We start from the raw sequence: 14,813 nt of genomic DNA on the forward strand, positions 1-14,813 counted from the left end.
TCCCCAAAGAAGTGCCCCCAATGCCAGGGCGCTCTTCATCCCTCCACACCCCAAGTCCCTGCTTCAGATTTCTGTGTCCAGAGCTCTGTTCCAAGCTCCTGGTGCCCTCATTTGCTCCTGTCCCTTTCCCCACCTCCTCCCCCAACCGCCGCCTCTGGGTCTGGCTCTGCCTGTTCCAGAGTCTCCAGCGCATTCCATCTGGCTGGACCGAGACTTCAAGTCTTGGTCCTTTCTGCTTCTTCCTGTGCCCCAGTCTTTGCTCCCCTCCTGTGCACCCCCGCCCCCCTTGCTGGCTGGCTGGCTGGTTCTTGATGCTGTCTCTCTCTTCCTCCCACGCATGCATCTCCTTCCCCCTCTCGCTGATCCTCAGCTCAGGCCTCTGTGGCCTGATCAATCCTCTCCTGGTTTGAGCAGTCGGTCCTCTCTGTCCTCCAGCTCCCTATTTCTTTCCCAGTTTCCCCTGATTGCCTCTGTCTCTCTGCTTCCTCCGGGTCTCACCTCCATCCACACCTCCCATCTTCCCATCATCATTATCATATATGCCCACCTGTTTGTTCCGCTTCCCCTCCTCTGTGCTTATAGTATGCGTTTTTCCCCCTCTAGTCTGGAGAGGACTTTTATTTCCCAGCCCACTCTCTCTCAGTCTCTTCTTTCAGGGACACAAGCTGTGAGACTGAGAAAGATACTGGGGGGCCAGAAGCGTGGGATGCTCTAGGAAGGGGGACCCCAGTTGCTGACATTTCACTAAGAAAATGGGGATGGGGCTTGTGAGCCAAGGTGTGCAGCAGGACAATGGCTGAGGGAGGAGTTGGAGGAAGGTGGGAAGGGCAAAGGTCTCGCAGCTCGGAGGGCAAGACTGTGGCATTGGGTCTGCTCGCTGAGCTGCTTGAGACCAAGGAAAATGAAGCGCAGGGAATGGGAGCCATAGGGAATATTTGTGTGCAACCCCCTGGCCTCAGGAAGTTAAAGAAGATTCCAGATGTCTTTTGCAAGATGGTTCTTGAGGGGTAGATGGTTCTTGAGGTGGTAGGTGAGGATAGGAGATGGTAGGGGATGGAGCTGAAGGCTGGTATGGAGACAGGAAAGGGGGTGGAGAATGGCGATGGGGTTGGGGGGTTGGGAGATTTTGGAAAACTGAAGGCTGGGGACAAGGATCTAGGGAGGGTGTGGGATGAGAGTAGAGACAAAGAATAGTTAGGGAGGGATTGGTTGGGTGTGGAGAGGGCTGTAGTCAGTATAAGGAGGGTCTGAGGCAGTGTACCACGGAGGATGAAATTGTGGATGACTTCAGCAGCCAGTGACTATTGGCTAGACAACAGCGTTTGCTTGGAGGAGAAAATGACAGTTGATTCATGGGTATGGAATCTATTATGGGGCCTGAAATGGCTGGGAGTTTCTGGGCTTGAGAAATAGCAGTAGGAGAAAAGAGGGGCCTTTATAGGAGAGGGAGAACTTGGAGGGGACGGCTATCCTCATGCTTGGTCGGTTTCAAGTATTGTCTAAGGAGGAAATAGATTGGGGACCCCCGGAAGGAGTCTCTTGGCAGTCTCACCTCATTGCCATAGAGACGTGGCTTCGGTTGCCCTGGCAATTGGGGAAGCCCCTAGGACAATTCTAAAGCTGGCCCCGCCCTGCAGTTTAGCTAGAGACCCGGGTGCGTTGAGGCCACTGACGTCAGGGACCAGGGCACGCCTCGCTTTAACCCTTTCTTTAATGAAGTGGGGGCAGGGAGGAGGGGAGCAGTAGAAGAACAGGCTAGGTTCTGGATGCTTTTTGCAATTCCTCCTTCCTGACGTTCTTTGCACTGCATAGGGTGAGGGGCTCTAAAGGCAGGTTATTCAGGATGCACTGCGCCCACGCCCACGAATAGAATCCTCCAGGCCTCTCCGGCTGGCTAGCGGTAGGCGGGTCTAGAGCCTGAGAGATGGGACTCATCGAGTCCTTTGCTCTAGGGAGACTGTCGTACCTTAGGCCACGCCCCCACCCGTTGTCCTGACTACCAGGCCTCCTGGAGGTGGGTCTCCCCAGGTCTTGGCTGGTCTTAGATACTGTTGCTAGGCAACCTGGTCCCTGGAGGAAGGGGTGGATTGGATGGCGGGTGGGTGAGAGAGAGGGAGGGACCAGAAGCTGGGGAAACCCCGGATTCTCATGGCGCAAGATTTAGAGCAAATGTATGCCAAGGTGAGGGACAAATTTGGGGAAGGGTTATCAAGATATCTGGATGATTGTGAAGGTATAGAGACAGGAAAAGGGCCGCAAAGGGGAGAGCAGGACTAGTAGACCTGAATCCTGGGGTGTAATGCGTAATGCATGTAACACCCTGTAGTGTTATATCCGGTGAGAAGCACCCCCCCCCCCAGCTTGCCCTTCCCCCTTTCCCACTCTTTACCATCTGCTGTTCCCCTCTCCGTCTGGCTGTCTCTCTCTCTTCCCTCTTCTCATACACCTCCTTAAACATAGAGGGGCCTGGGTGGGCAAAGTTGTGTGTGTGTGTGTGCTCTCGCGCGTGCTCGCGCTCTCTCGAGTGTGCACGTTTGTGTAATGTAGCCTGAGTTTGGGTCCTTGAGTAGCTCTGCAGGTGGTAGAGTGGGTTTGACTACGTAGCTAAAAGGGATCCATATTGGTAGGACCCACCTTTGGTTATGGACTCCCTCTGGAGATGAGGCTAAGGCAGCTTTTTGTCTTCTGTCTCCTCTCACAGGCCAATTCTCCCCCTGTGATTGTCAACACGGACACCCTAGAAGCCCCAGGATATGTGAGTTGTTTAGATTGTGGGACTGGGGCCATAGCAGAAGGGTCTGAGAGACAAGGAGGGAGTGAACCCCTATATGGGGAGGGAGGGGTATGTTCTCCGACCAGAATGTTTGTCTTACTGTTCTTGTGTTTCTGCCCCGTGCTGGAGTTGCAGGTGAATGGAACAGAGGGGGAGATGGAGTATGAGGAGATCACATTGGAAAGGGTGAGCACCAGCCTCCCCCACCCCCTCCTGCCAGGTCCCTTGGCCCAGTCTGGTGTTTCTTTTTGTGTGTCTGTGTTTCCTAGGTGTCCAGACTCTTAACTATGTCTCTGTGTGTTCTAGCTGCACCTTTTCAATCCTGTCCCGTTCCCTTTCCCCTTGAGGGAATTGGGCAGTAAGGGGAACTGACCCTCTTACCCTCTCTTTTCCCAGGGTAACTCAGGTCTGGGCTTCAGCATCGCAGGTGGCACTGACAACCCGCACATCGGTGACGACCCGTCCATTTTTATCACCAAGATCATTCCTGGTGGGGCTGCAGCCCAGGATGGCCGCCTCAGGTGGGGAGAGAAGGCAGGGTTGAGAAAGCTCGTACCCTGGAAAGGGAGGGCTGGGCAGTAGGAAGCTCCTGGCTCAGGCTCAGATTGTTGTTTCCAGGGTCAATGACAGCATCCTGTTTGTAAATGAAGTGGATGTTCGGGAGGTGACCCATTCAGCTGCGGTGGAGGCCCTCAAAGAGGCAGGTTCCATCGTTCGCCTCTATGTCATGCGCCGGAAACCCCCAGCCGAAAAGGTCATGGAGATCAAACTCATCAAAGGGCCTAAAGGTAGCTCTAGTAACGCATTTAGCTCCCACTCTTCTGCTTCTCCCTGCCTTCAGGGCTCGCTCCCCGGGCCCGGGACAGCCACTTACCCTCTTCCTACCATCCAGGACTTGGCTTCAGCATTGCGGGGGGCGTTGGGAACCAGCACATCCCTGGAGATAACAGCATCTATGTAACGAAGATCATCGAAGGAGGTGCTGCCCACAAGGATGGCAGGTTGCAGATTGGAGACAAGATCCTGGCGGTGAGGACCTCAGTCATGTCTGTAGCTCAGACCCAGGTCTCCCTTGCAGGCCTGGGATCCTCACTGCATGGCCTTAGTCCATTTCTGGCTCCGTCTGAGCTTTGCTTCCCTTGACCCCAGGTCAACAGTGTGGGGCTGGAGGACGTCATGCACGAGGATGCCGTGGCAGCCCTGAAGAACACATATGACGTTGTGTACCTAAAGGTGGCCAAGCCCAGCAATGCCTACCTGAGTGACAGCTATGCTCCCCCAGACATCACAACCTGTGAGAGCCCTCCAAACCTCAGAGCTCCTCCTGACCCACCCTCGTAATTCCTAAGACATGCCATTCTGTGACAGCCCCTGTGACCTGTTTCCATGGGCCGACCACAGCCTCTGACCCTTGTGGTGGTTGGGGAGAAGGTGGAAAATTGAACATGGCAGAGCACTAGAAAGGATCATTGATGCTCTCCAGTTCATAGACACAGGCCCACTTGGTTTTATGGTTCTGACCAAATTCTCAAGTAACAGATAATTCTCACGTTCTTTAAAAGTGTAGTGATAGAGCTGGGCATAGTAGTGCACGCCTTTAACTCCAGCTCTTGGGAGGCAGGGACAGGCAGATCTCTTGATTTTGAGGCTAGACTGATCTATAGAACAAATTCCAGGACAGCCGGGGCTACCTTGGGAAACCTTGTCTCTATACCTTTTCCCCCCAACCCCGACAATTGTAGGAAGAGAACCAGATGTGATGGGACATACCTGCTTTTCCAGCACTTGGAGGGTAGAGGCAGGAAGAGCGGGAGTTCAGGGCTATCTTGAGCTACATAGCAAGTTTGAGGCCAACCTAGGCTTCCTGAGACTATGAAAAAATGGGGAAAGAAAGAGGAAAGGACAAAGATTTCACATTCGTAAGAGCAGTTTACATGGTTACAAAGACATTGTGAAAGAAGGAACATGGAGGCCAGTGGTCCTCTGGAGTAGAGAGGCTTCAGTTTGGAACACCCCAGTAGGTCCCCACACATGGCAGCACAGTAAGAGGAAAACACTGTCACAGAATAAGGTTTGTTTGAGAAAAACCGAAGGTGGCTTAATGTTTGAAAGCCTCTTAACATGATTCAGCATATTAAGAAGTGAGAAAGGTGGTTGTGGTAGCCCGTACATATAATTACAGCCAGAGGCAGAGGCAGAGGCAGGAGGATCGGAAGGTCCAGGCTAGCCTGGGCTACACAGTGAGAGAAGAACCTGTCAGAAGAAAGAAGATCAAGTGTAGATGTGAAAGGCAATTGCTACTCAACATCTGTTTTCAAACGAAACCCTTCAGTAAGCCCAGGAGCAGGGGTTTTGTGACCAGCAACAGACCTTTCCCATAGCTAAATCCTAGCAGAGTGTCTCCAGGAGTTAGGCAAGGAGGCCTCTTCTAGCGGTTACCTCTCTAGCCTTGCAGCACTGTCCTCATGTTGGTGCTGCTGTGTCCTACCAGCCGAAGATTATTCCTGGAATTTCCAATAATCGGGGGGGAAAAAAAAGTACTTAGCCAGGCGGTGGTGGTACACACCTTGAGTTCTAGCACTTGGGAGGCAGAGGCCCGCAGATCCCTGTGAGTTTGAGGCTGGGCAGGTCTAGGACAGCCAGGAACGTACAGAGAAACCCTGTTTCGAAAACAGACAGACAGACAAACAAAAACTTACTTCTTTCTTACAGTGGTGACAGGTGGATCCCGGGGCACCATGCATGCTGAACAAGTGCTTGCCTCTGAGTTACACCCACAGGCCTTACCGCCCTGTATAGTCCCCTCGTCCTCCCTTCCCCTTCCTCCTCTTAGTGCAGTGAATGTAGATTTATTAAGGAAAGTGAGAAAGAAAGAATTCCTCAGATGGCTCCATTTCTTCCCAGTCTCACCGCCCCCCTTTTTTTTGGACAGGGCTTTCCTGTGCAGCCCCAGCTATTCCCTATGTAGGCCAGGCTGGCTTTGAATGTGTGCCAATTCACTTGTTTCAGCCTCCTGAGTGCTGGGATTACAGGTGTGTGTCACCACGGTTAGTTCTGGAATATTTATTTATAGGTATCTTTTTGTTGTTGTTTCAACACAAGTTTCTCTGTGTAGCCCTGGCTCTCCCCAACTTACTATGTAGACCAGGTTGGCTTGGAACTCAGCTTCCCAAGTGCTGGAATTAAAGATATGTATCATCACGCCTGGCCCCATTAGCCAATTCTGCTTTCTTTTTTTAATTAGAAAGAGAAAAGGGCTTATTTATTTGTTTGTGTGTATTTGTGTCAGTACGGACATGTCCTGGTGTGTATGCAGGTCAAAGACAGCTGGTGCTCTCATTCTACGGTGAGGGTTCTGGGATTCAAACCAAGGTCATCAAACTTGGTAGCAGGCACCTTAACCTATTCAGATGTCCCATCCCATGATTTGTCTTGTTTTGTTCTATTTTGTTTTGTTTTGTTTTTTCTCAAGACAAGGTCTCACAAGGCGGCTCTGGCTGTCCTGGAACTATGTAGACCAGGCTGGGCCTTGAACTCACAGAGATTCATTGCCTCGGCCCCTACCTCCTCCCAGTGCTGGGATCAAAAGTGTGCACTGTTTTTTGAGACACAATTGTGCCGAGATTTCAGGCTGTGTTGCCATGTCCAGCCAAACTTCTTACCTTCCTCCTTCTTTTGTAAGACATTTTTTTTTCGGACTTCTTTATCTTGTTTTAAATGTGTGTCCTTGTTTTGTGGCACATCTGTCCATCCGTGTACCACTTGTGTGATCTGTGCCCATGGAAGTCAGAAGTGTGTTGAGGGCTCAGGTCCCCTGGGACGGGAGTTAGAGGTGGTTGTGATGCACCATGTGGGTGCTGGCAGATGAACCAGGGTCTTCTGAGAGAGCAGTAAGTGCTCTTAACTGCTGAGCCTTCTTTCCATCCCTGGTTTCCCTGGTTTCAAATGCAACATTTACTTACTCTTTTTGTTTTATTTGACTCTCAAGCAGTGTGATTCTCAACCAGGATAATTTTACTGGGGTAAATTTGTCATGATGTTTTGATTATTATTGTTAGAATGGGGATCATGATTGTCATTTGACAGAGATATAAATTTGACAGGAAATATAATAAGTTGATGAGAAAAGTGGTGAAGAATTTTTTTGAGACAGAGTCTCATGATGCAGCTCTGGCTGGCCTGGAACTTGTTTTACAGACCAGTCATTATAGAGACCAGGCTGGCCTGGAACTCACAGAGATCCACCTGCCTCTGCCTCCTGTGTGCTGGATCTGCAGGTGGGCACCATCATGTCCATTGAAAATGATGACACCCTCCCACCCAAGTCAGGGTCTCTCTGTGTAGCCCTGGCTGTCCTGGAACTCACTGAGATGCTCTTGCTTTTGCCTCCCAAGTGCTGGGATCAAAGGTGTGCACTACCACCACCGAGCAGAAGTGATGACATTTTACTGAAGGGTATAAAAACAGTGTTTTAGGTGAAAAAAATTTTAAGGCTACTTTTTTTACATTTATTTAATGCATGTGTTCGCATGTGTGTGTATGTGTTCGCATGTGTGTGTGATCACAGGCTCACATGTCATAGTGAGTGTGTAGAGATTGGAGGACCCTTTGTGGGAGTCAGCTTTCTCCTCCCATCATGTGGGCGCTGGGGATCAAACTCAAATTGTCAGGCTTGGTTGGCAGAGATCTTTATTCACTGAGCCGATATGCAAAAACCTTAATATGTAAAAGATCTCAACCTTCCTCACATTATACATCTTATGGAATACTAATTAGAATTTCAGAATTTATGTTGCATCTTAAAGTTCAATTGGAAAAATGTGTGGGAGAGTAGCTAAGACATTCTTTTGGGGAAGAATGAGATTATTTCCTTTTTCAAATATGAAACATGTTTACAGCATATTCAAATTTAATGGCACTATTTGGTTTTGCTTTCTTTCTTTCTTTCTTTCTTTCTTTCTTTCTTTCTTTCTTTCTTTTTTTTTTTTTTTGAGGCAAAGTCTCACTATGTAGCCAAGACTGCCCTTGAACTGGTCGTCCTCCTGCCTCAGCCTCCTAGGGCTGGGATTACAGGTGTGTGTGATCATATCCCTCTTTCTGGTACTTTTTTGTTGTTGTTTTGGTTTTTTGTTTGTTTTTCTGAGACAGGGTTTCTCTGTGTAGTCCTGGCTGTCCTGTCACTTGCTCTGTAGACCAGGCTGGCCTCAAACTCAGAGATCTTCCTGCCTCTGCCTCCATAGTGCCAGGACTAAAGGTGTGCGCCATCACCATCCAGCCTCTGGTACTAGTTCTGAACTTACCAAAATTAACTTGAGTTCCTTGGGGAAAGGGATGGTTTCCAGTCTTGGCAAGAAGCACAAGAGGCAGGAGGGGTAGAATGTACTGGTAATCACAAGGTTTGGGAGGCTAATGTAGGGGGATTGAGATTTTAAGGGAAACCTGGGCTACATAGAACCTGCCTCAAAAAATGGCTGGGGATGTGTTTAGTGGGTGGAGTGCTTTTCCAGTATACACGAAGTATACACATGCTCTTGGTGATCAGGAGGAGGAGGAGGAGGTGAAGGATCAGAAATTCAAGACTACACAGTGTGTTTAAGGCTAGCCTAGGCTATATGAGGCCATGTTTCTTTTTAAATTAATTAATTATGAGTACACTGTAGCTGTCTTCAGACACACCAGAAGAGGGCATCAGATCTCATTACAGATGGTTGTGAGAATTGAACTGAGGACCTCTGGAAGAGCAGTCAGTGCTCTTAACCACGGAGCCATCTCTCCAGCCCCGAGGCCCCTCCCTTCCTTCCTTCCTTCCTCCCTCCCTTTTTCGTTTGTTTGTTTTAAAATAGGGCTGGGGAGATGGGACCAGAGTCTTGCTCTCTAACACTCACAGAAAGCTGGGTGCTGTGATGCATGACTTCCATCCTGACTCTGAGGGGTGTGCAGAGACAGATGGGTTCCTGGAATTTACTGCCCAGTTAGCCTAGTCTGTGAGTTCTAAATCCAGCTAGAGACCATGTCTTAAAAAGTAAGGTGGAGCTGGGCATTGTGATACACGCATTTAATCCCAACACTGGGGAGGCAAATGTCAGTGGAGCTCTGTGAGTTCAGGGATAGCCTGGTCTACATAGTGAGTTCTAGGACAACCGGAGGTAGGTGGTGAAATCCTGTATATAAACAAACAAACGAATGAACAAACAAATAAAAATTAAGATGGAGAATGATTTTGGGAAGACCCTTGAAGTCAGCCTTTGGCCTCCATGCTTGTGCGCGCGCGCGCACACACACACACACACACACACACACACATCACCACCACCAAATAACCAAGCCAGAAACAAATACGTAAATGTGTAAGTCATACTAGAGGGCCAGGAAGGGGCCCAGGATTATTAGTGTCACAGCAGTCTTGTTGAAGAGGATTTTTCTGGCCTTACATAATTTATTTTATAAGCAAACACATGAGGTCAGAATAATACCTTTATTTTTTTTAAATATTATTTAATGGATATGAGTACACCAGACACACCAGAATAGGGTATTACAGATGGTTGTGAGCCACCATGTGGTTGCTGGGAATTGAACTCAAGACCTCTGGAAGAGCAGTCAGTGCTCTTAACCGCTGAGCCATCTCTCCAGCCCCCAGAATAATACCTTTGAAAACAATTGGGTATCAGGCATGGCAGCAGATGTACCGCATGGCGATGGACACAGGTACTCAAAAGTGAAGTAGGAGGATCAAGTTCAGCGAAGGCGTAAGCAACATAGTGAGATCCTTGAAAGTGGGAGACTTGAAAGTAAAACCAAAACCAAACTTGGTCAAATGGACTCAGGCTGGGGAGCCATCATGTGGTGGACGTACAGGTTGAGCAAGACCTGGGGTCCCATCTTCACGGCAGCATTTCCCCTTGTTACCCTTGGAGAATGCTGGAACACCTAGAGACAGGCCATTTCTTCATGGAAATGTAAATAAGGGAGAGGCTCAGTCATCTGCTCCCACAACTGTGTACGCTCATCACAGAGTCAGCTCAAGGTTGCCAGGCAGCAATTCTGGTGCGTGTGTGGGTCTGTTTTCTTACCGTTTTTGTTTTGAGATAGGGTCTCATTATATAGCCCAAGATAGCGTCAAAGTCACCATGTAACCCGCACTAGCCTTCAGTGCCGTCCTGTCCTCCTCAGTGGGATAGTAGGCTCGAACACAACACTCAGCAGGTAGGAGAGTCCTTTGTAAAAATCTTATTAATGATTGTACAACATTAACACTTTGCAGTCCCTGTGAACACCAACCTTAGACACCACCCTGAATGCCCATAAGGACTCTGGTAGAAGGGCATTGTAACGAGCAGGTCAGATGATGACCCCAGAACCTGACAGTCCTAGAAAGACAGGCAGTCAGCTCACACTTCCCCATTTCTTTTGAGACAAGGTCTTACTACATAGCCCCGGCTGGCCTGAAACTTGGGGTTCTACTGTCCCAGTGGATCTAAAGTGTGGGTACCACACCCAGCAGACGTCACTGCGTCCTGTGGCAGGCACAGTTCGCCCCTTGCTGGGTGAACGTTTCATATTGAATTTGAGCCTACTAAGCCTCTGGGACAAGCCCAGGGAAACAAAAAGGGAGCAGAGATGGGGCACAGGCTAAGCAAGACCACAGGGAAACAAGTGACTATTATCGCTCATAGAATGTGGGAAATACTTTAGACAAATGACCCAGTTTTTAAAAAAAACAATCACCCAACAAAACAACAAAAAACCCTAATGACTGGGCAGAGGGAGGGGCATTGAGAGACCTGAGAGACACTTTAACCAAAAGGCAGTCAAAAGCATGATGCCAATATCCTCCTGTTGGCCCCATTCCTGGCATACTAAAGACATATGACCTCCCAACCCTTGCCCTTTGATGTCATCTGTAAACTTCTGACCCCTGCTGCGGGTCACCCACATACCTTTTTGGCAGAATAATTCCTCTTTGACTGAACCTGGCTCTGGGCTCCCTCTGGAGGGGACAGATGGGTGGGTGCCACGGTCACAACATCTTCATCTCATGCCCTGTCTGCCCTCAGCGTATTCTCAGCACCTGGACAATGAGATCAGTCATAGCAGCTACTTGGGCACTGACTACCCCACAGCCATGACCCCCACTTCCCCTCGGCGCTACTCCCCTGTGGCCAAGGACCTGCTGGGGGAGGAAGACATTCCCCGGGAACCAAGGCGGATCGTGATCCATCGGGGCTCCACCGGCCTGGGCTTCAACATCGTGGGCGGCGAGGATGGTGAAGGCATCTTCATCTCCTTCATCCTTGCTGGGGGTCCAGCCGACCTCAGTGGGGAGCTACGGAAGGGGGACCAGATCCTGTCGGTGAGAGAGGCCTGTGCAAGGGTCTGCACTGCCCCCCAAAGGGAGTTCTCTGCTCTTGGGGAGGGACTGGATGGGCTCAAGCCTGGTCCAGCTGGACCACTCCCTGACCCACTCACTCCTAAGAATGACTGTCTTCCCATCCCAGGTGATAGCATCTTCTCCCCTTTCTAGGTCAATGGTGTTGACCTCCGCAATGCCAGTCACGAACAGGCTGCCATTGCCCTGAAGAATGCGGGTCAGACGGTCACGATCATCGCTCAGTATAAACCAGAAGGTACCACGCCTAAGTTTTCTGTCTTGGTTAAGGTGGACCTCAGCATTGTCTCTTTAGCTGATGGATGGTCTCAGTAGGGGTGGAGCGAGGGTTGATGGGGTGTGGCATTAGGATGGGACAGAGTTCCAGAAACTTCTTGTCCTTTCTCAGAGTATAGTCGATTCGAGGCCAAGATCCATGATCTTCGGGAACAGCTCATGAATAGTAGCCTAGGCTCAGGGACTGCATCCTTGCGAAGCAACCCCAAGAGGGGCTTCTACATTAGGTAAGAAACTTCCTGGGCCTGACTCTAGAGGCTTCCGTGTATTCTTCTCCCCCTGAACTTGTGTCCAACCCCCAAACAGCTCCTCCTCTAAATCCTGCCCTTCTACTGTCCCACCCAGACGTGACACTTAGTCAAGGGTTCATAGACTTGGCTGCACACACTGGTCTTCTGGAATAGCCCCTGCCCCAAGTGTCTGAATTGCCTCCTAGTCTCTGGTCACACAAGCACTTTCCTGATGGCTCTCCTGCTAGGACCTAAGGCCAGTATTGACGCAGCAGGCATCTCTAACTTCTTCCCTCCGTCCCTTCCTCTCTCATTGCCTAGGCTGAGTTTGAACCCCTGTGCTGTAATAATCTTGCCATAGACTACAGGCGCTTGTCACCATGCCCAGCTTTGGGATATTTTGAGTCATCCTCCAGCTTGGCATCCTTGTGTGAGGCCTCGGTGGAGGGACTGCAGCTCTTCTGTGCCTACCTCCTGTCTTTCTTACCTCTTTCCCTTCCTCCCATTCTCCTCTCTGTGTAGGGATTGACTCCAGGGCTTCATGCATGGTAGGCAGGCACTGAAACCACTGTTGGAAACCCTCCTAGCACACCTCCTGACGGCTCAGTAACATTTGTTCCCTTCTCAGGGCCTCCTTTCCCATGAGCCCCCTTCCTGTCTCCTCACAAGGCATCGAGGTCCCTCACAAGGCATTGTCCCTCTCTGTCTGCTTCCCCTGTCCAGGTGGCTGGTCTTATCTGCCCTCTGCTACACAGGCGTCCCTTAGAGCTGTGTGGCCTGTTGTGATGCCTTCTTTGAAGTTCCAACTAATTCTGGCTGTTGCTTTTAGGCCATCTCCGTTGGGTTATCCATGGGCCTGTCGCAGCCGACAGGTCCTAGACTGAGCTTGCAGTGTTTCTCCTGGATGCTTGTGTTACTTGGGGGCCCCGCACCTAAGAGCTCCCTCCCTGTTGGAGGCTGGTAGGCGCCTGGGGTCTCACTGCTGGATGATACTACATGACCATGGGGGCTTTTCACCTCAGCAAGGAGGAAGCCCCCCTTGCTTTCCTCTGCACCTTCGTCCTTTGGGAAACTTCCCAGAACCTTTTGTCCTTAGAGAGGTCAGGCATTGCTGTATGTGACACCAGCGGTTTCTTGCCTTGCTGCAGATCCCTTGTCCAGAATCTGACTGACTCTTGTGGGGCCTGGTGCGTCCTTCCTGGGGTCCACAGCCAGGCCCTGACCCATAGTCACTTGTGCTACAGGGCCCTGTTTGATTACGACAAGACCAAGGACTGCGGTTTCTTGAGCCAGGCCCTGAGCTTCCGCTTCGGGGATGTGCTTCATGTCATTGACGCTGGTGACGAAGAGTGGTGGCAAGCACGGCGGGTCCACTCCGACAGTGAGACCGACGACATTGGCTTCATTCCCAGCAAACGGCGGTGAGGCTCCCAGGGCCCTGCAGCTTCCCCCATCGAGATATCCAAGTCCACGTGGTCTCCCAGGGTAGACACTCAGTACAGGACTCTTGGGAATCTGCAAGGCCCTGCTGGGGACTATGGCTCCCATCGACCTCTGGGAGAGGACTTCTCTGTGAGGGACATAGAGCCCAGCTGCTGCTGGAAGATGGGATTCCCACCTGGTCCAGAGGGTGGGGACCTCACTGAGCATGTCTCTACTATTTCCTGTGTCCCGTAGGGTCGAGCGACGAGAGTGGTCAAGGTTAAAGGCCAAGGTAGGTGGAAGGTAGATGACGAACTTGGAGAAGTGGTAGGGGTGGCCTCTGAGCTAAATCCTGAGCCTACCACAAGGATTGCTTTTTTCTTCTAGGACTGGGGCTCCAGCTCTGGATCACAGGGTAGGTGGGGTTAACTGGAAAGCTGTGGGGTGAGCTGAACATGAAGCTCCCCTTGACGTCCTTGGGGGAAGCAGGCGAGACGGTCTCCAGGTCACCTGCCTTGGAGAGCCCCTTGCAGATGCCCTGTCTCCTGCCAGGTCGAGAAGACTCGGTTCTGAGCTATGAGACGGTGACCCAGATGGAAGGTGAGCCCTGGCCCCAGCCTCAGCCCTCCTGCCCGCCTGCCCTGCTTGCTGCCTGAGCCAAACCCTTTCTCCCCAGTGCACTATGCTCGTCCCATCATCATCCTTGGACCCACCAAAGACCGTGCCAACGATGATCTTCTCTCCGAGTTCCCCGACAAGTTTGGATCCTGTGTCCCTCGTGAGTATGGGGACCTTGGATCTCTATGGAGTTGGAGTTGGGGGACTCAAGGCCTGTCACTTTGTCAGGGTCGTGACATTGGAGTAAAGTGAGACACAGATCACTTTAGAGGAGGGGTTCTGCCCACCCGCTTTTATGTCTGTAGCAAACAAGGCTGGCCAGAACCTGGCAGGCCCCAGGGTGACAGGCAGTTCTGTCCTACCTTCGTCTCAGTCTCCCTGGGTACTCTGAGGGGTTGGCTGATATAGACTGGCATTAAGGGGTGGTGGTTAGATCTCTGTGGGGCGGAATGACTTCTTGGCAGATACGACACGTCCTAAGCGGGAATATGAGATAGACGGCCGGGATTACCACTTTGTCTCCTCCCGGGAGAAAATGGAGAAGGACATCCAGGCACACAAGTTCATTGAGGCTGGCCAGTACAACAGCCACCTCTATGGGACCAGCGTCCAGTCTGTGCGAGAGGTAGCAGAGCAGGTAAGAGCTTGTGGGCAGCGTCATCCTCTTCCTCCTGCCCGCTCCCTACCCCATGGCCTCCTCCAGCTCTCTCTAACTCTCTTTCTCTCTGTCTCTTTCCCTGCTGGGTCTGCACTCCGCTCCTCCACCTCCTCCTCCTCTTGGGCAACTCTGACCGCCTGCTCTTCCGTGACCCGCTCCCCTTGCTTCCTGACCCCATGCTCCCCTCCGCCATCTGTCCCTGTCTCTCCGGCTTCTCCTCCTTGCCCCATTTCTCCTCTCTTCCTGGACCTTTGCCTTTGATGGCTTTGCCTTCCCCAACGTGTGCCTCTCTTTCTTTCTGACTCCCCTCTGCTCCTTTCCTTCTTAAATGGGGGGTGGTCCCCACTACCCTCTCTCACATCCCTCCTTTCCCCCTTTCCCCTAACGCTTTCCACACTGCCTGCCCTCTCTCTGTGGCTCTTTTCTCCCATCTGCCTCCCCTCCCTC

General features: G+C 51.2%; 1 protein-coding gene across 22 annotated transcripts in view; it reads left to right on the plus strand.

The window, feature by feature from the left end:
- The window catches only part of Dlg4 (discs large MAGUK scaffold protein 4), a 28,408-nt gene that overhangs the window by 9,361 nt on the left and 4,234 nt on the right, over positions 1-14,813 (plus strand). For 7 of the 22 annotated variants that reach the window (XR_015630459.1, XR_015630457.1, XM_087571130.1 and 4 more), the window contains 15 exons: positions 2,702-2,755; positions 2,909-2,959; positions 3,170-3,294; positions 3,392-3,561; positions 3,666-3,802; positions 3,923-4,067; positions 10,831-11,126; positions 11,298-11,400; positions 11,551-11,665; positions 12,913-13,089; positions 13,346-13,382; positions 13,478-13,505; positions 13,643-13,690; positions 13,767-13,868; positions 14,173-14,345. Coding sequence is in view for 15 of the 22 variants with exons in the window: in XM_087571130.1 (XP_087427256.1) it covers positions 2,702-2,755; positions 2,909-2,959; positions 3,170-3,294; positions 3,392-3,561; positions 3,666-3,802; positions 3,923-4,067; positions 10,831-11,126; positions 11,298-11,400; positions 11,551-11,665; positions 12,913-13,089; positions 13,346-13,382; positions 13,478-13,505; positions 13,643-13,690; positions 13,767-13,868; positions 14,173-14,345 (1,761 nt within the window). In the remaining 7 variants the exon portion in view is untranslated. 22 annotated transcript variants of the gene reach the window in all.

This window comes from Rattus norvegicus, chromosome 10 (genome assembly GCF_021556685.1).
Source record: "Rattus norvegicus strain SHRSP/BbbUtx chromosome 10, alternate assembly SHRSP_T2T, whole genome shotgun sequence".
Taxonomy (NCBI): Eukaryota; Metazoa; Chordata; class Mammalia; order Rodentia; family Muridae; genus Rattus; species Rattus norvegicus.